The sequence below is a fragment of the Capricornis sumatraensis genome, chromosome 1 (genome assembly GCF_032405125.1).
Source record: "Capricornis sumatraensis isolate serow.1 chromosome 1, serow.2, whole genome shotgun sequence".
In the NCBI taxonomy this organism is placed as follows: Eukaryota; Metazoa; Chordata; class Mammalia; order Artiodactyla; family Bovidae; genus Capricornis; species Capricornis sumatraensis.
This window is the reverse complement of record NC_091069.1, coordinates 260,197,424-260,223,973: the sequence shown is the minus strand read 5'-3', so window position 1 is coordinate 260,223,973 and position 26,550 is coordinate 260,197,424. Positions and strand designations below refer to the sequence as shown.

Here is a 26,550-nt window from a genome sequence, read left to right as displayed (position 1 = left end):
TAGACTTCATAGTCAACAGAAGAGTCTGAAATGCAGTACTTGGGTGCAGTCTCAAAAACAACAGAATGATCTCTCTTCATTTCCAAGGCAAGTCATTCAACATAACAGTAATCCAAGTCTATGCCCCAACCACTAATGCCAAAGAAGCTGAAGGTGGATGGTCCTGTGAAGACCTGCAGGTGTCCAGTGGCTCAGACGGTGAAGCGTCTGCCTACAACGCGGGAGAAAGTGAAAGTGAAGTCACTCAGTCGCATCCAACTCTTTGTGACCCCGTGGACTGTAGCCTACCAAGCTCCTCTGTCCATGGGATTCTCCAGGCAAGAATACTGGAGTGGGTTGCCATTTCCTTCTCCAGGAGATCTTCCCGATCCAGGGATCGAACCCGGGTTTCCTGCATTGGAGGCAGACGCTTTAACCTCTGAGCCACCAGGGAAGCGGGAGACCTGGGTTCAGTCCCTGGGTTGGGAAGATCTCCTGGAGAAGGAAATGGTGACCCACTTCAGTATTCTTGCCTGGAAAATCCCATGAATGGAGGAACCTGGTAGGCTATAGTCCATGGGGTCGCAAAGAGTCGGACAGAGCAAGACCTTCTAAAACTAACACCCAAAAAAGATGTCCTTTGCATCACTGGAGACTAGAATGCAAAAGTAGGAAGTCAAGAGATACCTGGAGTAACAGACAAATTTGGCCTGGGAATACAAAATGAAGCAGGGCAAAGGATAACAGAGTTTTGCCAAGAGAACACACTGGTCATAGCAAACACCCTCTTCCAACAACAGGAGAAGACTCTACACATGGACATCACCAGGTGGTCAATACCAAAATCAGATTGATTGAATTCTTTGCAGCTGAATATGGAGAAGCTCTACTGCTGTTGCTGCTGCTAAGTTGCATCAGCCGTGTCTGACTCTGTGCGACCCCATAGATGGCAGCCCACCAGGCTCCTCCATCCCTGGGATTCTCCAGGCAAGAGTACTGGAGTGGGTTGCCCTTGCCTTCTTCGGGAGAAGCTCTGTTCAGTCAGTGAAAACAAGACAGGGAGCTGACTGGGGCTCAGTTCATGAACTCCATACTGCAAAACCCAGAGTTGAATTGAAGAATGTAGGAAAGCCACTAGACTATCCATGTAAGACCTGAATCAAACCCCTTATGGTCATGCAGTAGAAATGACAAATTCAAGGACTAGGTCTGATAGAGAGAGTGCCTGAAGAATTCTGGACGAAGATTTTTGATGTCATACAGGAGGCAGCGATCAAAACCATCCCCAAGAAAAAGAAATGCAAAAAGGCAAAGTTGTTGTCTGAGGAGGGCTTACAAAGAGGTGTGAAAAGAAGAGAAGCTAAAGACAAAGGAGGAAAGGAAAGATGCACCCATCTGAATGCAGAGTTCCAGCGAATGGCAAGGAGAGAGAAGAAAGCCTTCCTCAGTGATCAGCGCCAAGTGATAGAGGAAAACAATAGAATCGGAAAGACTAGAGATCTCGCCAAGAAAATTAAAATAGCTAGGGAACATTTCATGCAAAGATGGGCACAATAAAGGATAGAAATGATACGGACCTAACAGAAGCAGAAGATAAGAGGTGACAAGAATACACAGAAGAACTGTACAAAAAAGATCTTCATGACTCAGATAACCATGATGGTGTGATCACTCACCGAGAGCCAGACATCCTGGGGTGAAAATCAAGTGGACCTTAGGAAGCATGACTACAAACAGAGTGAGTGGAGGTGATGGGACTCCAGTTGAGCTATTTCAGATTTTAAAAAATGATGCTGTGAAAGTGCTGCAGTCAGTATGCCAGCAAATTGGGAAAATTCAGAAAGTCACCCAGAAAAGGTCAGTTTTCATTCCAGTTCCAAAGAAGGGCAATGCCAAAGAATGTTCTAACTACCACACAGCTGCACTTACCTCACATGCTAGCAAAGTAATGCTCAAACTTCTCCAAGCCAGGCTTCAACTGTATGTGAACCAAGAATTTCCAGATGTTCAAGCTGGATTTAGAAAAAGCAGAGGAACCAGAGATCAAATTGCCAATATCCACTGACTCATAGAAAAAGCAAGAGAATTCCAGTAAAATATGTACTTCTGCTTCATTGACTTTGCTAAAGCCTTTGAGTATGTGGATCACATCAAACTGTGGAAAATTCCTAAAGAGATGAGAATACCAGACCTCCTTACCTGCCTCCTGAGAAATCTGTATGCAGGTCAAGAAGCAACAGTTAGAACCAGACATGGAACAGAGACTGGTTCAAAATTGAGAAAGGAGTATGTCAAGGCTGTATATTGTTACCCTGCTCATTTAACTTCTATGCAGAGTGCATCATGCAAAATGCCATGCTGGATGAAGCACAAGCTGGAATTAAGATTGCCGGGAGAAACAGCAATGACCTCACATATGTAGATGCCACCACCCTTATGGCAGAAAGCGAAGAGGAACTAAGGAGTCTCTTGATGAGGGTGAAAGAGGAGAGTGAAAAAGCTGGCTTAAAACTCAACATTCAAGAACTAAGGTCGTGGCATTCGGTCCTGTCACTTCATGGAAAATAGATGGGGAAAAATGGAAACAGTGACAGACTTTATTTTGGGGGGCTGATTTTTGGGGCTCCAAAATCACTGCAGATGGTGACTACAGCCATGAAATTAAAAGACGCTTGCTCCTTGAAAGCAAAGCTATGACAAACCTAGATAGCATATTAAATAGCAGAGACATTACTTTGCTGACAAAGGTCCGTCTAGTTAAGGCTATGGTTTTTCCAGTAGTCATGTGTGAATGTGAGAGTTGGACCATAGAGAAAGCTGATTGCCAAAGAATTAATGCTTTTGAACTGTGTTGTTGGAGAAGACTCTTGAGAGTCCCTTGGACTGCAAGGAGATCCAACCAGTCCATCCTAAAGGAGACCAGTCCTGAATATTCATTGGAAGGACTGATACTGAACCTGAAGCTCCAATACTTTGGCCACCTGATGCGAAGAGCAGACTCACTGGAAAGGACCCTGATGCTGGGAAAGATTGAAGGCAGGCAAAGGGGGCAACAGAGAAGGAGGTGATTGGATGTTATTACCAGCTCAATGACATGAGTTTGAGCGCTCTGGGAGTTGGTGACGGACAGGGAGGCTTGGCGTGCTGCGGTCCATGAGGTCGCAAAGAGTTGGACACGACGGAGAGACTGCACTGCACTGAAGGAGCGACTTCCCTTGGGATCCAGTAATCAGGACTCCATGCTTCTGCTGCAGGGGCATGGGCTTGATCCCTGATTGGGGAGTAAGATCCCACATACAGCAAGGCATTACCAAAAAAGGAAAAAAAAAACTAAAAGTATAAGGAAGGAGATCTGGTACAGTCTAATACCTAGGTTCCATAGATTACCAGACCGTTTGCAAGATGGATTTAAAGCAGGAGGGAAGGAGTAATTCGGTCCCCAAATCAGGTCGTTCCAGGCAGAGAAGCAGCATATGCAGAGGTGCGCAGAGTGCCTCTGAGGAGCTAACGTTGGCCAACCGGGCGTTCTTACTGGAGGATGTGCTGCTCTAGGCGTGGGAAAGCACGAGCACGTGTGTGAGCAGATGATGAGCACCGATGTGGGCCTCCTGGATTTGAAAGCTTCGGGCTGTCTAAGGTTCTTCACCACCATTTGAGCCTATGGCAGGTGGCCTAGAGTTCTAGATATGAATACAGATCAGAAAGTCTTTGCAAAAAGAATTTTGACTGTAGCACCGTGAATGACTAAGCTCACTCGGGGAACTGTATATAAGTAGGAGTTCAGCTGACACCAGAACCATGTGGAAAAGCAGCACTCGCGAAATAGAGCGAACAACGTGAGCTCGAGAAGGAGCCTGAGGATGAGCAACAGGCGGCCACTGAGAGAGGGAGCGCAGCTGCAGAGAGGCAGGACTTGGGGCCTGACCATCAGGAGAAAGGCCAGGTATGGAATATTAGGGTATATCAGCAGGACTGCTGCTGAAGCTGAAGCTCCAATGCTGTGGGCACCTGATGCCAAGAACGGATTCATTGGAAAAGACCCTGATGCTCGGAAAGACTGAAGGCGGGAGGAGAAGGGGACGACAGAGGATGAGATGGTTGGATGGCATCACTGACTTGATGGATATGAGTTTGAGTAAACTCCGGGAGTTGGTGATGGACAGGGAGGCCTGGCATGCTGCAGTCCATGGGTCGCAGAGAGTCAGACAGACTGCGCAGCTGAACTGACTTGACTGATCATCAGACTTGAGGGGGTAGCTGAAGTTTCCATGAAAGCATTACACAGAGTTAGAGATCTGTCTTTCTGTACAGGGTATGGGGTGGCAGGAAGGGAAGTTATACTGCCTGTGTAGATTTCTTTTAAGTCAGCTACACTTTCGATCTGGAGAATTTAAAAATCTTTCTATCTAGCTGGGTTTTTTTTTCTTTAAGTTTTTTTTTTTTTTAATTTATTTTTAACTGGAGGGCACCTACCCTACAGTGGTATGCTGGTCTCTGCCACACAAAAGCATGCACATGCGCCCTCCATCGTGACTCTCCTGCCCTCACCTGTCGCCCCTTCCCATCCTCTAGGTTGTCACAGAGCACCGTCTGCCCAGCTGTTGAAATTGATCAGCGGACATTCAGAGAAAGCCTCCTATTTTAGTATCAGCATACTTTATTTATTGACTCCTTTTGTTTGTTTGTTTAAGAGCTCAAAGTAAGACAGTTTTCAATTACTGTTGTTTGTTTTTTTTTTTTCATGTTTAATTCTTGTGCCACAAGAAGCATGTTTCCCTCAGAGTATTCACTTAGGTGCTGTGGCTGCTGAGGCACACTGGCTACACACAGAGAGACTAGATAGAAGACCTCTAGCCAAAACTGTCTTAAAAGACTGAATGTCACTGAAGAAACTGGTCAAGGGAACACAGCTAGAACATATTTTAGAAGCTTTTTCTTGGCCTTTATTTTATGAGCACAGGCATTTATGTGGCAATCAGTTTATTATTCCACATTTGAAGCGTTTGTCCTGAGTTGGTTAAAGTAGTCGCTCATTCTTCTTTAAGCTTCCATTGATAAATACTTTAAAGAGTCATGGCCTTATATTTGTTAATTTCACCCTGAAGTAATACCTGTTCCATTTTTCCTATGTTTAGGGGAAAGAAACCCTGATGCCTCCTATCCCCTTTGCTAGACCACAGGATTTGGGGCCAACAATTGCTATTGTTACTAAAGTCAACCAGATCCAGGATCAGCTACTGAAGAAGCATGATATTGAGCTTTACATGCACCTGAACAGACTAGAAATTGCGCCACAGATTTATGGGTTGTAAGTATTCAATTTAAATTGCAGCAGCACCAAATTTCGACCTACAGTGGTTTCTGTATGTTTTGGATTCATGGAAGCAAGAGTACGCGCCGTCCCAGCTGTGGTTCTTTCATTTCGCCTTTGTGTTCTATGAGCCAGACCCTGTGCTCACTGCTTTCAAACGCCTGTGCCTTTCATCTAATATTACCCTGTGTTACAAAGGGAGAAGCTGAGACGTGCAGTGAAGCTGTTAGTCATTCACTCATGTCCAACACTCTGCAATCCCATGGACTGTAGCCCACCAGGCTCCCCTGTCCATGGAATTCTTGAGGCAAGAATACTGAAGTGGTTTGCCATTCCCTCCTCCAAGGGATCTTCCCATCCCAGGGATCGAACCTGGGTCTCCTGCATTGCAGGCAGATTCTTTACCATCTGAGCCACCAGAGAAGCCTGAGGTTTACAATAACCTTACACATACTGAATAGTGAAATCATAGTTCAGTCCAGATGGAACTGGATCCATAATCTGCGAAGCTCAGTGCAAAATAAAAATAAATGGCTCTTTAAAAAAATGAGTGGGAATTTCAAGATGGCGACAGCAGATCATTAAACCAAGCCTTCTGAGAAGTGCAGAGGCACCCAGATTATATACATGTGAGGCAGCCCAGCACCCAGACAGTCCTGTAATGTATTCATGTTCTTTCCACTTTATAATGTGCTTATCTGCTCTACCCTTTGGAGTGCATTTCTAAAAGTAAGATAAATGTCTCACAGTAAAAATAATATATTAACCTTCTTTAGCTAGATGATTTCTGTAACATACTGTAGCAGGAGAATATGGAGCCAGTCACCCTTAGGTGTATATGAGAGTGTGTGTGTGTGTGTGTGTGTGTACATTCAATAACTTATAATGTGAGTATGCAAATTAGCAACTTTAATAAATATGAATTAGTTGTGTAGTGCTACAGACAGCAAAAGGATTTTTGAGTTGAAACAATATGGCATTCGTGCCTGATGCTGGGCATTCCCTTGGTAGATGTCTCTTGCAAATCACATCTTTCAACTAGATCGAATATGGAAAATTGAGAAGATTTTATGAGATATACATAATAGATTTGCAATGAATATGAGTTCATTATTTCAATCAGGAAGAACCTCAAGTCACAGGTTTTGAACCAGCGCAGAAGCCACTTATCTAGACCGAAGGAGAGCATGTCAGCGAGCTTTCTTCACGTCTGCATGGCGCACAGCCTGACACTAGTGACTGCTGCTTAGCTGCTCTGCTCCTGAAGCCCTGAGCTCTGCCTGACACCCTCCGCGCTCCTGTTTCGATGATACTCGTTTGCATTTTTGTGACTTACGCTTGACTTCATCACTGAGAGTAGCTCCGTCATTCCCAGTGGGAGGGAGAAAGCTGTGGAAATCATGGGTCTTGGGCAGCACTGTAGGTTACCATCCCACTGGCATTCACTCCACTTTGAAGTCTGGCTAACATATGTGTGATTATAGAATAAAACTCTGTTGCAGACTACCAAGTGGCCAGGTCAGGAGGCAGATTCTATACTCTTTTCAGCTTTGTGCCCCCTCCAGTGTTCTGCCTGGGAAACCCCACAGACAGAGGAGCCTGGAGGGCTACAGTCCATGGGGTCACAAAAGACTCAGACACAAGGTAGCAGCGAAACTACAGCAATGCACTCAAACAGCTGGTTTATTCAAACACAGAAAATGATTTGATAGCCTCAAAAACTGTTTTCTGGTCTAGAAATTGGTCTTAAATATTGGAGAAAGAAACTAATGCTGGACACGTTTCTCACTTCTTTGAAATGCTCTCGTTGGCTACCTCTTTGGCCGAGCTGGTGCTTTACATTGTGGTGGTCGTGGCATGGACTTGGGTCCGGTGATTTTTAGCCAGTGTGTTCTGGTTTCCTTATCAGACATTAGTTCCCATCTGCTTTCTCTTCATAATGACCCATAGAACTTCTTTCATATCCAACCAGCACCTTCCCAATGAAATTCTGTAATTGCTGACATAATTACTCTTAATCTTTCAACGTCATTTTTTAGCAGCACTAACAAAATGAGGGCTTGCAGTAACAGTAGCTGACTCAGTTATCCGTTTATTTTTGTATAGATGTATTATTTTAAAATACACAATTTTTCATCCTTGAAGAAATCACTCATTCTCTTAATTGTTCTGTATTACATTCTGTAGTGCCAGGATTTTACTTACTTATATCACTTATTAAATTTGATTTCATAATTTCTTTTGGTGAGGTAATGTGGTTGAGTTTCCCTGTGTCTTTATGCTACCCTAAGAAAATCATAGTGTTCAGTAGGGGATAAACATTGAGTATATGGTGAGCACAGCTTTTGTTTCCATTATCTGCCATTGTCATTGCAGATTTAAGATATCATGGCCCTGTCAGCATGATGTACCCTGTGATTCGTGAGCCCTTCTAGCTCTGACTTTGGCTTTCTGTGTTTTCTTCAGTAAGGCATCCAAGCTTCTACTTAAGTGGAAACATAATAGCTATCCTTTGTAGGGGTGCTTCTCAAGAAATAGTACAGAATTGAATAGTAAACATTTAGAAACATTATAGCAGTTTGACAGAATAATTTTATGTCCTTGAACCTAATAAATGTAGGTTTTATCTCATGGAAATAAATTGAAATTATCAGTTTTGTTTTAGATGATGAGGTCATAGTGATCTAGATAACTGCCGACGCTCCTGTGTGTTGCTCTTGGGAGAAGGTTGTTTACAAGGTGGAGAAAAGGTTATTTAGCAAAATGAAACTATATCCCGTATTGAGTCTAGGTTTCTAATTTTAGTCAACCTTAGCAGTTGCATGGTACATGAAAGTCTAATTGAGTCTGCTCTCTGATACGGTTGTGGTTATCTTTAAGACAAAGATTTGGGACTTCCCCGGTGGTCCTGTAGCTAAGACTCCATGCTCCTAATTCAGGGGCCTGGGTTCCATCCCCGGTCAGGGCACTGGATCCCACATGCCGAAACTGAGAGACCAGGCACAGCCAAATAAATAAATAAATGTGTTTTTAATGAAATGAAAAAGGTTTTATAATTGTCCCCATTCTGGTGTTCTTGCCTGGAGAATCCCAGGGACAGCGGAGCCTGGTGGGCTGCCATCTTTGGGGTCACACAGAGTCGGACTTGACTGAAGCGACTTTGCTGCAGCAGCAGCATTCTGATATTTGTGTGAGAATATATGTGGAAGTCTCCTGATGTGGTAAATATGCCATCTATAAATGCACTTACTGCTTTTTGTTAGTAAATGTGCTTAACAAAATTAGAATTAATAATTAGTGTAGCCACATGAAATGTGGAACTTTTTGTTCTAGTTCTGTGAAAAGTGGCATTGGTGATTTGATAGGGATCACATTGAATCGGTAGATCGCATTTGGTAGTATAGTCATTTTCATGATATCGTTTCTTCCAGCCCAGGAACAGGAAGAGTGTCTCTCCGTCTGTCTGTGCCGCCTCTGACCCTTTTCGTCCGTGTCTTATAGTTTTCTTCATGCAGCTCTTTTGTCTCCTTAGGTAGGCCTATTCCTGTTTTTGTTGTAATGGTGAGTGGGATTGATTCCTTAATTTCTCTTTCTGGGTTTTCATTGTTAGTGTATAGGAATGCAGGTGATTTCTGTGTATTGATTTTGCATTCTGCAACTTTGTTAAATTCACTGATTAGGTCTAGGAATTTTCTGACAATGTAAGTGGTGCTGGGAAAACTGGACAGCTACATGTGAAAGAATGAAATTATAACACTGCCTAACACCATACACAAAGATAAACTCAGAATGGATTAAAGACCTAAAGGTAAGACCAGAAACTATAAAACTCTTAGAGGAATACATAGGCAGAACACTTTATGACATAAATCAAAGCAAGATCCTCTATGACCCATCTCCTAGAGTAATGGAAATAAAAACAAAAGTAAACAAATAGGACCTAATTAAACTTAAAAGATTTTACACAACAGGAAACTATAAATAAGGTGGAAAGGCAACCCTCAGCATGGGAGACAATAATAGCAGATGCAACAGCTGACAGGGGATCATTTTCTAGAATATACAAGCAGTTCATATAACCCAATACTGGAAAACCAAATAACCCAATCAAAAAGTGGGAAAAAGACATAAACAGACATTTCTCCAAAGAAGACATACAGATGGCTACCAGACACATTGAAAATGTGCTCAACATTGCTCATTATTAGAGAACTGCAAATCAAAACTACAGTGAGATATCACTTCACACTGGTCAGAATGCCCGTCATCAAAAAGTCTACAATAAATGCTGGGGAGAATGTGGGGAAAAGGGAAGGAACCCTCTTTTACTGTTGGTGGGAATGTAAATTTATGCAGTCACTATGGAAGACGGTATGGCGATTCCTTAAAAATATAGGAATAAAACCACCATATGACCCAGCAATCCCACTCCTAGACATACACCCTGAGGAAATCAAAATTGAAAGAGACGCATGTACCCCAGTGTCCACTGCAGCCCTATTTACAGTAGCTAGGACATGTAAGCAGCTGGCTGATGAATGGATAAAGAAGCTGTCATGCATACATAAAGGAAATATTACTCAACCATATAAAGGAACACATTCGAGTCTGTTCTAATGAGGTAGGTGAACTGAGAGTCCCTTCTACAGAGTGAAGTAAGTCAGAAAAAGAAAAGCAAATGTCGTATACTAATGCATATATATGGAGTCTAGATAGAGGGTACTGATGGAATCATTTGCAGGGCAGCAGAGAGACACAGACATCATCCAGAACAGACTTAGGACATGGCGGGGGAGGGGAGGAAGGAGAGAGTGGGATGTATGGAGGTTGTAACCTGGAAACTTACATTACCACTTGTAAAATAGATAGCCAGTGGGAATCTACTGTATGACTCAGGGAGCTCAAACCAGGGCTCAGTAACAACCTAGAGGGATGGGATGGGGAGGGAGGTTCAAGAGGGAAGGGGACACATGAATGCATATGGCTGATTCATATTGATGTTTGGTGGAAACCAACACAATTCTGTAAAGCAATTACCCTTCAATTAAAAAATAAATTTAAAGTTAAAAAAATAATTAGTGTAAAAATGTTAATTGCAAACATTGGCTAAAGTAATTCCAAATTAGCTTATCTTAATTTTAAATGAATTGATGATATTTGTCTTGCAATACGGGAATAAGATCCTATGGAATCTTGAATGTTAGATAATAACTTGCTTGTTAATGCTGTTATTTGTATGTTTGAGTGCATTATTTCCTGAATAACTGTAACTGGTTTTTCTGTCAGGAAATGTTAAATCAACTTACTACTTAGGTTAAACAGTGTTAATTTATAATTAAATATTTAATACATCCTAAATGGACGTGAGTCTGAGTGAACTCCGGGAGATGGTGATGGACAGGGAGGCCTGGCGTGCTGCGATTCATGGGGTCGCAAAGAGTCGAACACGACTGAGCGACTGAACTGAACTGAAGTGATATTATAAAATAATATTTCCTAAAAGTAATTTACACTATCTTCCACTAACTTTGTGAAAGATTACTCCTTTTATACCAAAAATGAAATTTCTCTTTAAAAATTCAGAAGATGTATTATCTTGACTTGTCTTTTGTTTGCTAATTATTAGACTTTTAAAAATTCAAGTTCTAAGGGGCCTATCAATGCATGCTGACTAATTTCCAAAGTGAAACACTGACTACATGAATTCAAGGTGATGTCTAACAGTTGCTGTTCAGTGTTTTAATATGAAAATAAGAATTTCCTGTGATTTCATCACTTAGGAGTTATTTTTGTGAAAAAACGTCTAAAATATTACTTCTACCATTTCATCCCTGAGTATGTGTTATTTCGATTCCAGAAGAACCCAATCACAGCAGATAAAAATACAAGTATTCAGTGCTGTTTTCTTAATGAAGTGAAGTGAAGTCGCTCAGTCATGTCTAACTCTTTGCGACCCCGTGGACTGTAACCTACCAGGCTCCTCTGTCCATGGGATTTACCAGGCAGTAGTACTGGAGTGGATTGCCATTTCCTTCTCCAGGGGATCTTCCCGACCCAGGGATTGAACCCGGGTCTCTGGCATTGACAGACGCCTTACCATCTGAGCCACCAATACTCAATAGTATTTTATAAAGAGATTAAAAATTGAAGTTTAAAAATAACAAGTTTTTGCTAGGCCAGAGTAACTGTATTTTATTAGCACTTTTAAATATATTGAATCTGTATATTTTCAACTACATTTTATTCTTTGATATAAATAGAATACACTTGGGCTTTGGCATTCTTAAATTATGAGCACTTTACAGCACTCATGGGATAAATTCCATATCTCCCAAATGTTGATTATACATCTTTCATTTCCCTTATTTCCTAGTTTCTGGATTAGCCGTTGTTTAGCTGTGTTGATGTCTAGTAATTTAGTAGAGGAGGTTCTTGATTATTGATAAATAATATGCTAAATTTTGGTATTGTTTCCAAATATTTATATCACAGTATATTTGTTCTAACACATATCAGTGTGATTGTGTATAACTACCAAGTTTTTCAAGCTGATATTTGAAGTATAATCATATAGTCAAAAATACAACTGTCATCAAAGTCAGTATAATTACCCACCTTAAAAATTCTCTCTCAACAGGTTAAGAAATGGCTTACTATTCTAAACACAGTGATTGAAATGTTCTTATCTTTTTAATGAACTTTACATTATGTATTAAATATAAAATATATGTTTGATACCTTGTTATGCACTGGGCAATCCTCCCAAGTTAATCCTTTTGAAAAAGCTGGGTTTTCCCCCTTCTATATGAAGAGTTACAATTAAGAATTATGGGGAAAGATAATAATTTGAAATAATGATTAATAATTGTTAACATTGTTTCCTAAGGACCAGACTTTGTCCCTGATGGCTGTCATCAGCTACTTATTCTCACAACACATCGGTGCACGTATTGTGACCATCTCCATTTTGTAGATGAGGAACTCAAAAAAGTATAAAGGCTTATTTTGTTTAGATAAACTAGCTCCCAAAGAGTTGAGCCAGGCTTTGCGCTCTTGAGCCTGCATCCATGCGCTCGTTTGACTGGGACTGCAAGAATGTAGGAGAGTTTTCAAGGTGGGCAGTTATATTTTGACCATATGATTATTCTTCAGATATCAGCTTGAAAAACTTGGTAGTTATACACAATCACGCTGATATGTGTTAGAACAAATATCCTGTGATATAAATATTTGGAAACAATACCAAAATTTAGCAGATTATTTATCAATAATCAAGAACCTCCTCTACCAAACTACATGTGAGACTCACAGATGTAGTATGTGTCAGACTAGACCATGAGTCAAACGCAGGGCGAGCGGGTAAGCAGCAAAGACCAGACAGGGCCACGGCCTAGAAGCAGACGAGCCCTGTTACTAGTGATCAGAAACCAGCCTCCTCCAAAACTTCTTTCCACTAAAATTCAACACAAGAATAAAAAGCGAATTTGTATTCTTTATATATAATAAATCCTTAAAATTAGTAAGAAATCACTTTACCAGTAAAATATTTAGAAAACTAAAGTGAACCAATACACAGGAAAAAAAAAAAATCAATGGACAACAAATATAGAGAAAGGGTTTCGACTGTTCAAATATGAAAGAATTATAAATTAAACAGCATTTAACTCAGTGCTAATCTAATCAGTTTGGAGGTTGATCAGGAAAGTAAGTAAAATGCCTGATAAACTGGGGCTCCTTGACTCCTGATTGCACTTTTAAGCTTATAGACATGTTAAGGGAATCAGGGAGCAGAGGGCTGTATAAAGATGCTTATCACGGTGTTATTTATGATATGAAAGGGAGACTGATTTCTAATAATAAAGGAAATAATAGGGTAAATAAGTTCATTTGATGAAATTAGGCCGTAAATTAAATGATGTATTTGTGAACTGTATAATCCCAAGATATGATGCTAATGATAAATTCTAAGGGAAAAAAATCACTAAGAAAAACTACATATAATCTATTTTCCTAGTTTAAAAACTCATATATGTTTGAAATGAAAATTAGCCTGTAAGTAGTGTTAACATTGGTTATCTCTAACAGGGAATAAAGGTTGGTGTCTATGTTCTATACTTTTTGCTGTTTTCTCGGTTATCTCTGTTTAATCACTGATTGATTTTATAAGAGTTAAAAAAGTGATGGCAGACGTAAAAAGTGCTTAATTGCTATTAGTGGGCATACATGTCAATATACAGAAAACTGAAATACTTTGAAGACATATCTGAGCTACTATCAGTAGTCTTTCAGGAATTAAGGAAAGTGGAAGCCGTGGAAAGAATATTTAACACTGTATTGACCAGAGAAATAGTAATACATCATTTGCCACCTGACTATTATTGGTCAGAATTCACTTATGTAACAAATTGCTAGCCACAGGTGTTATTTTCTGCAAAAATCCCCTGGTCAATTATGTGTTAATATGAAAGAAAATATTTCTGTTTTAACATCTGCAATGCAATAAAATGTATTTACTTCAATCTCTGACAGTATTTTAGAACTTCAAAAAAATTAGATAATCTGTAATTCTTTGAAAGGGAAATTATATATATATCTAGTATGTGTTCACCAAAACAATTTGGACAAGATAGAACTTTGTTTTCTTTTCTGTTAAATTACCAGATTAGGAAAGAACTTTCGACTAAAGATTTTTATTTCACCATTTTCATTTAATATTCTTTTGCTCAAACTGAGAAATTGAAGACTGAATGATATTGTTTAGGCTGAAATGGAGCTTTGGGTGATAGCTGTGTTCAGAGAGCATGAATGAGTGCGCTGCAGCCCAGGGCGGGTAGGGTCCTGGTGGCCTGCCACACGGCTTTGCTGTTGGTCCTGCACAGAATTCCAGCATCTCAGAATCTTTGGGAAGGTCACTTTTGTAGCTACTCATGAAATACTTCTGTCTCAGTTGTACTGCTGCTGCTGCTGCTGAGTCGCTTCAGTCATGTCCACCTCTGTGCGACCCCATAGACAGCAGCCCACCAGGCTCCCCCGTTCCTGGGATTCTCCAGGCAAGAACACTGGAGTGGGTTGCCATTTCCTTCTCCAATGCATGAAAGTGAGAAGTGAAAGTGAAGTCGCTCAGTCATGTCCAACCCCATGGACTGCAGCCCACCAGGCTCCTCCGTCCATGGGATTCTCCAGGTGAGAGCACTGAAGTGGGGTCCCATTGCCCTCTCCACAGTTGTACTACTTACAGTAAATAATTGAATATCTCAAGTTGACCAGTCCCTTGTGGAGTTTGGGACCATCACAGATAGCTTGTTTCATGGCAGATTTCACTCACCTGTCCACTGTGCCTCCCAGCAGAATGTAACAAGTATTTGAATTCTCAATAAATGTTAGGCTCTTACTCACAAGGAGCTCATAGCATAACATAGAGGAAAAGATAAGATTTGATATAACATAATTTCGATTAAATCATGGCTCTAAAGGACTGGCAAGGTGGCCTAGTAAATGCTAGAATTGCAACTAACTGCTAAACAAGTATCGACAAAAAGCAAAGCATGCTGGAACCTACCAGAAATGATCCCTTGAATCTGAGGATGAAGAAATCACAGTGAGGTGGCCGGAGGGGTACAATCGCAGTAGAATCCCATCCCACACCTGCCAGGGGGCAGGCCACCAAATGGAGAATAGTGATACCACAGAAGTTCTTCCGCAGGAGTGAAAGTCCTGAACCCCACGTCACGCTTCCTGGCCTGGGGGTCTGACGACGAGAGGAGGAGCCCCAGGAGAAGCGGGTGAACCCGGCGCTGAAGGGCAGTGGGGTTTGATCACAGGGATTCCAGAGGGGAAGGGGAAGCAGCAGCAGGGGAGCAGCGATGAGCAACTAAAGACGCGCCACCCCTGGAGGGGCACTCAGGGCCCTGTGTGCACCGGGACCCAGGGGGAAAGCAGTGATCTCTTAAGAGATCAGGCCAGACCTCCCTGCTAGTGTGGGAGGGGCTCCTGCAGAAGCCCGGGGCAGCTGTGGTTCACAGCAGGGACAGAAGACACTGGTGGTAGCAGTTCTGGTGAGGACTCCTTGGTGTGAACCTTCCCACAGGCTTCTGTTTCCTCCCTAAGACCTTCCCCCCAGCCAACAGCTTGCAGGCCCCCAGTGCAGGACCCCTCCGGCCAGGTGACCATCGGGCAGGAACACAGCCCACCTCTCAGCAGTGGCGCTGCCTAAAGGCTTCCTGAGCACCCAGCTCCACCCACCAGGAGGCAGAAGCCCTCCCCAGAAAGCCTGCCTAAGCCTCTCCAACAGCCTCGTCCACCAGGGGAGACAGCTAAAGCAAGACGGACTATACAGCCCTGCAACCAGTGGAAATGGAAACAACAGCCACGGAGAATCAGACAAGATGAGATAGCAGAGGGGCATATCCCAGATGAAGGAGCAAGATAAAGCCCCGGCGGAACCACTCAATGAAGCAGAGATAGGCAACCTACTAGAAACAGAGTTAGCAGTAAGGGTAGTGAAGGGGAGCTAGGACCCAGACATCACTGGCCCAGAGCTTTATTCTAGGCTGAGGAAGAGGAGAGTGCCGCTGAAATGTAATGATTTGGGGATTTCCTTACGGTCCATTGGTTAAGATTTCACTTTCTAATGTAGGGGTTGCATGTTTGATCCCCAGTCCAGGACCTAAGAGCCCACATGCCTCATGGCCAAAAACCAAAATGTAAAACAAAAGCAATATTGTAACACATTTAGGAAAGACATTAAAAGTGGTTGACACCAAAAAAAAAAAAAAAAAAACCACCTTGAAAATAAACAGTGGCTTTATAATCAAATTGCACTGGTCACCCAGTGGTAAATGGATTGAGGGGGGAAGTAGCACTAAGGGAGCAGTGGTTAGCAACTAAAGTGGTAATGTTTGTATTCTAGAAGACGGGTACTGGTGGCCTGAAACCAGACAAAAGGCAAGGAGGATGATAGAGATAAGTGGGCATGTGGAGAAAAGGCCAAGCTGCTGAGTTTTCAGGACTTGCAATTAATTGAACGTGGGAGTGCGGAAGAGGGAAGGGTCAAAGATAATTTGGACAGAAAGGTCACTGGTGGTAAAAATGACAAAGATAATGAACAACAGGGAAAGAAATTTGAAGAGGAATTCATTACAGATATGCTGAGTGCTGTCTTTCTTTGGGAACTTTGGTATTCAGTAGAAAACTGTATTATACGGTTCTAGAGTTTTGGAGACAGATTTGGGGAGAAATGGTTTGAAAGTCCACATTCAACATGATGTTGTGGAGTTGCCAGTAAAGTGAGACAAGAAGGACAAAACCAAATCCTGAAAACATCCAGGCACGTGTACCTGACTTCCGTGTATTTAAAGCAGCACGCAGTATGGTCTAGTTCGCATTTTAACAAAAACATAGTGTAGTTGATGTGTTTGAGAGAGGCGAGACTGGAAACATGGATACGGTAAGGATGGCTTTGCCCTTGTCTGGGTAAGAATTGATAATAGCAGTGGAGGAGAGGTGGTCTGAAGAAATGTTTCACTGATAGAATCTATGGTTTGGTAATATCTGAAGAAATGTTTCACTGATAGAATCTATGGTTTGGTAATAACCCAGACTGATAATGCTTATTTGAGAAAACAGAGGACATTGTGGAATGGAGTTGCTATAATTTCACAGCATCCAGTGCGCCTCCCTGCTGGATCACCTCTTCGTTTCTTCTGAAGCAGTCTGCCCAGTCTACGTGTTACCAAACCCGACCGCCTCAGCTGCTTGCTTCCTCGCCACCAGCCTGAAGCTCACCTTGTCTTCTGCCCTCTTATCGATACCTCTGTTCACTCTCTGTATACTCTGGAGTTAACGGTTTCCCTCTTCTTTGTGACCAGGAGCCATTAGGTATTATATCTTCAATGTTTCTAACCTAGTTCTCTTTGCTCGTTTCTTAAGAAAAAAATGAATCAGCAAAACAAAAACCTTTCTTTGAGCCGCCTCTTCCAGTAGGCCTACTTAACGCCTCTTTTTGTTTCTAAACCTCCAGAAATAAATATTCAGTTTCCATTTTCCAGTGATTCAGTGTCACTGTGGAGTAAGTGTAAATGATTGGTCTAAATACATCAGTTATGAGACAGTTCGGAAGATTTTAAACGTGAGCCAACTACATGCTGTCTACAAGAAGCTCACTTCAAATATGGTGTTTTTAGATTAGAAGGTTGGAAAAGGTAAAACAGAAACATTAAAAGAAATGGGGAAAGCGATAATAATGTCAAATAAAGTAGACTTCTGAGAACGAAAAATTACCACAGACAAAACGGATATTACATAATGGTAAAAGGGTCTGTCCAGCAAAGGGATTGAGCAGTCCTTAATGTGTGTGTATTGAAACAACAGAGTTGCAAAATATGTGAACCAAAAAAGAGCTGAAAGCAGAAAGGCGAATCCATATTTATAGCTGGAGACTATTAATAATTGATAGTAAACTAGACAGAAAAACATAGAACTCAATAATGGTAGTTTGTACCTTCAGTTCAGTTCAGTCGCTCAGTCGCGTCCGACTCTTTGCGACCCCAAGAAGACTAATTCAAGGTAAGCAGAGGAAGAAATAAAGGTGAGGATGGAAACCGGTATAGTTAAGAACACTACAAAGATAATGGAATAACAAGAAACAGAAGAGTAAGGAAAATGAGACCAAAAGCTATTTCTTTGAAAAGACTAATGAAAGTAACAGGCTTGAACAAAGGCGAGGCAGGAGAGAAGGTGGGCATGCTCACAGGAGAGCACAACAAAGCCCCTCGTGGTGATGGAGCGTTTGGTGTTAGGACTGTGAACTGCTGCGTATCCTGGGGGTGATAGGGTGCCATGTTTCTGCAGGACGCCACCTTTGGGGAAACTGAATTCACAGACTCGCTATACTGTGTCTTCCAACTTCATGTGAATATACAATTACCTCAGAATAAGTTTTGTTAAAATAATGTCAATTCAGATAGCTCACGTCTTTTGCCCAACCAAATAAATTGGGTTTATTTGGTTTCTTAGTATTGAGTTTAAAGCTTTTTATGTATTCCGTAGACAGGTCTGTTGTCATATTTGTTATTCACAAATAGTATCTTCCTGCCAGTGGATTGTGTTTTCATTTCTTACAAGCATCTTTCATAGCACAAACATTTTTCCTTTTTGGTGAAATTCAAATTAATTGTTGTTTCCATATCAAGTTTGTTTTGGTTGTCGTATCTAAGAATTCTGTGTTTAACCCAAATCATAAACGTCTTATTTTCTTCCAATTGTTTTGTGTAGTATGTTTAGGCCTGTGATCCATTTTGAGTAAATTTTTATATAAAGTGAGAGGTCATGGTTAATTACTTAATTATTTTTGGCAGATAGAATCCAGGTATTCTAGTATCATTGTAGAAAGACTATCCTTTTTCCATTGAGTTGCCTTTGCATCTTTGTCAAAAATCAGTTGGTTTGATTTGTGTGGGTTTATTGCTGATCTGTGTTTTTTACTTCTGTTGTTCTGTTAATTACTGAAAGAGGAGTGTTGATCCAGCTGTAACTGAATTTCTCTGTTTCTGAAAAGCCACTTCTGAATGACAGACATCGAAGATTGAGAATTAGCCATCCAGTATTCTTAGGTGCCTGCTAAGTTGCTTCAGTGGAGTCTGACTCTTTGTGACCCCATGGACTATAGCTTGGCAGGCTGCTCAGTTCATGGGATTCTCCAGGCGAGAATAGTGAAGTGTAAGATACTCCAGCCAAGGCCCTCTTCTGCAGGGGGTCTTCCTGACTCAGGGATCGAACCCACGTCTCACTATGTCGCCTGCATTGCAGGCAGATTCTTTACCACTAGCGCCACCGGGGAAGCCTTAAAGGTGTTAGTTTTGTTTTGTTTGGCTGCACTGTGTGGCAGGTGGGATCTTAGTTCCCTGACCAGGGATCGAACCTATGGCCTCGGCAGTGGAAGCTCAGTATCAATCCCTGGGCCAGCAGAGGAGCTCCCAGTATCCTCATCGCAACACAAACGGCGCAGTTTTCTTCTAATTTGTGGCCGGTGACTCAGTCTTGTTTCTTTCCTGTTACTTTTAGACACACAGAGAACGTAATTCCAGTTATGTATATGGTATGTATAGACATGTTAATAAAACTGTTAAATACAGCTGGCTTACAAGCTTTGAGGAACTAGTGAATTCCAATATGATCTTGGAGTGCTGTAGCTAAAGGACTGTTTGCTATTTGGAAATACAGTGTTTAACACAGACCAGGCCTTTTTTTTTTTTTTTGCTCTTTTCTAAAATTCTTCCCATAGGTTGATTTTTTTCCAATTAAATGACTTTTTCCACTAGTGTTTTGGACCCTAATAAATACATGGGACTGGTGGAAACAACCAAAAAGCAAATGATGTCCTTTTCATTTGATGTATTTGAATAGTTTTAGATGATTCCAAAGTATTAAGCTTCTAACAAGTATTTACAATGAATGTTAAAATGCTTTCAATACATATATAAGAAGTTTTTATTGTAAACTTTTTAGCTCCGTAACTAAGACCTCATCCTTTAAATTTATCTGTTTGTCAAAGCAATTCATTTATTAAAGACCAATATGTAAATATTTTCTAAAGTATATGATTAAATTCACAGTGTTGAAAGATATGTTTCTGATTAAGAATTGAGGTGATTGAGACACAAGACATGTTGTGCACCTGAGAAATACTGATGTGCCAGAGGCTGCAGGCCAGAATGGTTCCTAACAGAACATAACCCCCACCAACACCGTTCTGGTTGTTAGGGATGAGAGTTATCCTTGTTTCTTGAGTTCTTCCTCTTAAACGGTACAACACTTTGTCATCCCCAGTGTTAACCTTACCCAGGAGACCTGGGTCAACCTCAGTTTATATCAGCGTTCTCTGGAGGAGCTTGATAGAACAGTTGACTACACAATTGCTGTGATGTCTTTACCTGGACATAAGTGTGTGGGAAAACAAATATCAGCCCACACCTCAGCACGCATAAAATGCCATCTAATATTCTCCAGGAAGACAGGGTCAGAGTCGGTTTCAGTCTTAATGGAACACTGGGATGTCTTTTAAGCTGTCTGGTTTAACAGCACACTGACACGACTGTAAATCCAGTATCACCTTTGAGTCTGTGAGCCAGTAGAAGATGTTTAGGTTGGAAGGGACATAACTTTGGTCCTCAAATTGGAACTGTTATCTTCTAAGGCATGAAGGCGGAATTTTCAGAACTTCCTGGGAAGTAACAGTTAAGTGGGGGTGATACTTGCCTTATTAATTACCCTCTCATGTTCCGTCTCTCTCATCTCTCATCCTTGGTGCCTTTATTTCATGGGTCTCTGATTGTTTTCCTCTTCTCTAACTCCTTCCATAACCACATAAGCCAGAGGCAAATTGAATATCTGCAGCTAATTGCCCTCATAAGCTCTTTCCTGGTGCTCTGTGGTAATTCATGTATGACATCATACTCCATTATTAAGTACAGCCTGTAATTAACCTAATTTGTATCACTTACATCAGTGATTACAGTGTGTGTCTTTAATAGGTGTCTGACCAGCCTTAAGCTTCTACCCTTATTTTTCGGCCTCTAGGGTCTTGGCCTGAGATATGTAAAATCTTTTATGGGAACTACTAGTACTTGAAACAGACGCCTGTAAATGTCAGCTTTTCCAGAGAAGTGTCTCTTGACCAGCTTTTAAGACATCTGAGATCACCCAGTACACATATTGTGTGGAATATTCTATTATCTTTCCAACTTCTATAAAATTGTTTTAAGGATAGCATTGTACCATTAAATAAATTTTCTCTGACCCACAATGTCAAGGTAGAATCCCGCCTTCCTGCCTTTAGTTCTTCCCTGACCTAAGTGTTGGGTAAATGATGAGCTTGCTTTAATGATGACAGCCTCTTCCAGGCTCATAATTTCATAAGATGCTGTTTGACAAACTGCTAATTCAACCAGGAAAACTCATCATTTTTTACACTCAGTTTAAAAGGGTGGAAAGTAAGAACTCTTCTACCACAAACTCTATGAAACACTTTTTTTTTCACTCATAGGGTGGCACTAACGGTAAAGACAGAGAAGGCAATGGCACCCCACTCAAGTCCTCTTGCCTGGAAAATCCCATGGACGGAGGAGCCTGGAAGGCTGCCGTCCATGGGGTCGCTGAGGGTTGGACACGACTGAGCGACTTCACTTTCACTTTTCACTTTCATGCACTGGAGAAGGAAATGGCAACCCGCTCCAGTGTTTTTGCCTGGAGAATCCCAGGGACAGGGGAACCTGGTGGGCTGCCGTCTATGGGGTCGCACAGAGTCGGACACGACTGAAGCGACTTAGCAGCAGCAGCAGCAGCGGTAAAGAACCCTCCTGCCAATGCAGGAGACGTAAGAGCCCCAAGTTCAATCCCTACGTCAAGGCGATCCCCTGGAGGAGGGCACAGACACCCACTCCAGTGTTCCTGCCTGGAGAATCCCATGGACAGAGGAGCCTGGTGGGCCACAGTCCACGGGGCTGCACAGAGTCAGACACGCCTAAGCGACTGCGCACAGCATGACAGAGATACATGGGTTACGCGTCCGTGGGGCACATTGCTTTTTACTTATTTTTGCTTTTGGCTACTTTTAATTCTTCATCATAGCTTTCTTTACCCCTCAATTTTCTTATTTGTAATTTTGGAGTTTTAAATACTGGATTTGTAGCAGAATTTAAGTACAGGAAAAGAAATACTGTTTACAATTCAGTTTAGCTTCTATATATACATTTTGTTTCTGAAATCTTCACTAAAATTTGCCTTCCCTAATAAAAATGATGCTTTAGTTTTCATTTTACTTCAGTCATTAGTTGTTTGATATTTCTGTATAATTTCATGTAATGATTTTAGCAAACCTGTCACCTCCAAAAGGTCCTTATTATGACTTGAACTATAAATTGTATGTGGGGTTAAAAAAAAAAGTCCAGACTTTGAAAAAAAATTTAAATAGTCTTATTAAATGTTATGCTGCATGGAGTTTGTGGGGGAAAAAATGGTATAATTTTTAAAGGATTTTTACTTTGAATCAGTAATCATTAAATTGACATAAACTCTGATTAAAAGGCAACAGAGACAATGTCAAGATGATGAGAACTGGGGAGGAAAAGCTGAGTCATGGTCTGAGGAATCCCATCTGTGCCGAGCAGGTTTAGCTTCTACTAAAGAAAGGGTCTGCCTTAATTAAGTCAGTGGGATTTAAACAGTGGTGTGCGTTGCGTTCAGTCATGTCTGACTCTTTGTGACCCCATGGACTGTAGCCTGCCAGGCTCCTCTGTCCATGGGGTTCTCCAGGCAAGAATGCTGGAGTGGGTTGCCATTTCCTCCAGCGGAATCTCCCTGACCCAGGGAATTTTCTGGTGCTATCTTGTGTCTCCTGGCTTGGCAAGCAGATCCTGTCCTGCTGATGCCACCTGGGGAGCTGCAGTGTGAGCAGTGACCACTGTGGGTGCTCTCCAAGGGAGCTAGTGTCCCCAGGTGTGAAGGTGCACCTCTACAGCCTGGGGTGGGAGGGGCCAGCGCTGCACGTGTGTCTTAGTGGGATGCGTCTTACCACGTCGATGGCTGCTCTGAACTGTAGGATCAGTTCATTCGTATCACCAACTTACAATTACAAGGGTTTTGTTTTATTTGAAGTAAATATTGAGAGAAAAACTACATTTATCTTTTGTTTATATCCGCTTACAGTTGCCAAACCCGATAACAGGTTCTGGGTAGCACTAAATGTTTGCGAACATTGAGTTAAAGTCACATTAAAAGTTCTTCCTTTTATAAGGTTGCCATGTGGCATTGCTGTTTGCAGAGCACTTCAAACAGTGTCTGGCACATGGGAAACACTCCCTAAGTGTCATTAGATTTTAAAATGATGATAAATCCTAACAAGGGTCATAGAATTCTAGTTAAGACTGCATACCTCTAATAATAAAAATCATGAATAATATTACTCCTTCAAATTGAAAATTAATGGGAAATGGTTCTTTCCAGAGTCATGAGTCCCACACCCCAGACGACTTTTGCTCTGGGTTAGCTTGTCGGGGGGGGGGGGGGGGGGCTGTCTTTTCTGTAGCTTCATGGGCTCCCAATGGGGGGAGGGCCCGCCTCTTGCTGTTTATGATGAAAGTGCAGATCAGGGCAGACTGGTTCCTAAGGTGACTTTATTGTCTTTGAGTTTTCACTCCCACTCTTCTTCCTGGAAAAATGTGATTTCAAGACAGTAGTCAGTGTGAGGTGAGAGGGATAGGTTTTCTAATCATACTCTTCCACAGATTGTGTTGCTGGCGTGGGGAGTGGGCAGCTCCTTTCTGCACGCCCGAGGTCCATCTGGAGGCTTGATCCTGGCCGCCCACCCATGCTCCTGCTCCGTGGCCTCTTGCTCTTCGCCTCCCCTCCTTGTACCCGCTTCCTGCCTGCCCCTCATGGCACCCCCACCTCTGAGCCGTGCCTTCTGCTGGTGTTAGGACATAAAGGCCAAGAAGGAAGGGGAAAAAAGACAAACACAAGAGAAAGCTTTTTAATGTTTGGCAGCCATGCCTTCAGCCCCTTTCTAGATCTTGCGCAGCCTCACTGTTTCTTTTTGACCAGGGACACTGAGACATTGCCGCCCCCCACCCCGCCCCCCTTTTTAACCATTAAGGATCTCTTGAGAAACAAGGCTTGACTGATTTCCTGGTACTGCGTCTGCAGCCACGGGTTTAACATTTGCCTCCCAAGCCCTGCATTCTGAAATTATTAAGCATCTACTGATACCCAATATTGTGCTTTATTTCGGGTATTTGGAGGATTACTAATTAGAATAGGGAACAACTTCTCTAGAAGGCTAGAGGAAAACCAGTAGAAAAAATTTGTAGGCGTGGGCTTATTTTTAATCAGCAGTGGGAAAATCTTATATCAAAAATTATTTGCAAAATAGCTGGTTTAGGATCAGTGAGTGCCTTCATCCTGACGTCTCAGCAGAGGCTCAGCAGTCCTCAGCCACTGGCTGATGGATGGGTTGCCTTCTGAGTGAGAGAGTGGGCAAAAGGGAGGGTAAGGTCCAACACTAAGGTTGCACGTCTTTGAAGTAACACAGATGACTGGGTTCACTCCCATGAAAAACAACCACATCAATTGTTTTAGCCAGTAATTATCAGTTTTTAAAAATCAGCATACCTATTTTTTATATTGAAATGACCATGGCCTTTCTGAAGCATGGTTTCTTTAACAAGTTGACGCTTACTTTAATAAAACATTATCACTCAAAATATTTCTAGAAGCCCCTGTTTGTAATTGTTGTTATTACCAGTGTAGGAGCGATGTTGGAAACCCTGTTCATGGCCATGTAACCCAAGTCTTCAGAAAAAGGCTTTGCCTACTGTTGCTTCTCAGGTTGTAGATAAACCGTGTTTGGCTCTAATTAGAAGTGTTAGTTACTTTCATGAATTTAGCCCGTCCTTAAAACATGCTCCTTGGTTTCTCTGGGAGGCATTCAAACAACCTGCCATGGCTCTGACTGAATCTTTTATATATAAATTTCGGTGTGTTTGTTTTAAAAAGAATCCGTTTCCTCATTTTCTAGTGACGTAGACTCTATGTATTTTATTATAAATGTGTGGAAAAGTGATGTTAAGTACCATACAGCAAAGCCGAGACCATACACTATACTAATTGATGATGACGTCTTCTGAACTATTACTTTGGCGTAAAACTGGATTGCCTGAAAGAGAACCCAGTCTGATGGCTATCCTTTCCTGTGTGAGTGAGTGTGTCAGGCGCTCATTCGTGTCTGACTAGCCCCCAGGCTCCTCTGTCCGTGGGATTTCCCAGGAGGGGATTGCCATGCTCTCCTCCAGGGGGATCTCCTCAACCCAGGGATCAAACCCAAATCTCCCACATTGCAGCTGGATTCTTCACCATCTGAGCCACCAGGGAACCCCGAGAATGGGTAGCCTAACCCTTCTCCAGGAGATCTTCCCAACTCAGGCATCGAACCAGGCTCTCCTGCATCGAACCAGGCTCTCCTGCATCGAACCAGGCCCTCCTGCATTACAGTGGAGTCTACCAGCTGAGATACCAGGGAAGCCCACGACTCACTTGAGTTTTCTGAGTTTTGTTTTCTGCTTGAGCCATTTTAATTGACCACAGCCACCTGAGGGACGTGCCCCTCTTACTGCGAACTAGGAACGTATAGGAGCCTTGAGGGTGCCGGGAACAGAACAGTGCGTTTGAAGGCCTGTGGCAGCAGAGAGTGTCGGGGCCTGGCTCCCGGAGCCTCCATCAAAACAGCGGAGCCTATAAACCGCCAGCCTTCTGCTGAACGTAAGCTGAAAGTTAGAGGATCTGGGAGACAGTTCGGTGGAGTTCTATAAAAAACCTTGGCTTCTAAGACAGCAGCTAAAGGGAAATGGTGAACCGAGTGAAATGATCCTGTCCCTTGGATTGCGAACCACAGTCCAGTTGGCCAGGTTTGGATTTCCAGCTATAGCCCAGCTGGTGAACAGTTCAAAACTATTTTCGATCATGTGATCCCATTGTGGCCAATTGGGTGGTTTGGCAGACAGCGGCGTAGTAAATATCTGTTCACACAAATTGTGCGCATACTGCATTTGTCCATGTGCAGCCTCTGCTTGTCTGTATTGCTGATAACATCTCCACATAGATGGGTGGGTAAATTGTGTGTGTGGGTCCATACCTGGAAATTTATGCACAGTAATTATGCACTTTGATTCCTTCTAGGAAACAGAATGGTAGGAATAATCTAGTTAAATCAGTTTCTATGGGGATTTTTTTTTTGCTCCCTTTTTTCATGTTTCCTCCAGTTGTAAAAATTACAGTGATTACACATCATAAAGCCTATCTGTAATAAAACGCATCAGCTGGCCAAGGTTTTCATCGCACACTCAATAATCCATTAATACAGCAACGCTGCCCAGGCATCTTTATAATACCAACTCGGAGGTAATTTTAATCAGCTAGACCAGCTGGTATTTAACAGCAGCTGCTGGAGATGCCACAAATATACTCAATAGCTGACATCTTTATTTGCAGTTTTTCAAGGGGAGAAGAGATCCTCCTGTGGTTACTTGTATTAAGCATTTAAAAGAAGGTGTAAAGTATACAGGGGTTTATACCTAAATGAGAAGGGGAAGGGATTAACAATGAAACCAAGGTGATAAATTCTATCAGGAGCAAAGGTTTGTGAATGAAGAGACTGCTCAAATAAATAAGTATACGTTGCTTTGGGCTTCAGATGTTTCTCTGAGTTGCAT

The 26,550-nt window shown here is 42.1% G+C and overlaps 1 protein-coding gene across 2 annotated transcripts in view; it reads left to right on the top strand.

Moving 5' to 3' along the window:
- Window positions 1-26,550, top strand: part of TBC1D5 (TBC1 domain family member 5) — a 589,263-nt gene that overhangs the window by 359,543 nt on the left and 203,170 nt on the right. For both annotated transcript variants that reach the window (XM_068981508.1, XM_068981501.1), the window contains exon 14: window positions 5,115-5,287. In XM_068981508.1, coding sequence (XP_068837609.1) covers window positions 5,115-5,287 — 173 coding nt within the window. The remainder of the gene's footprint in view (window positions 1-5,114; window positions 5,288-26,550) is intronic.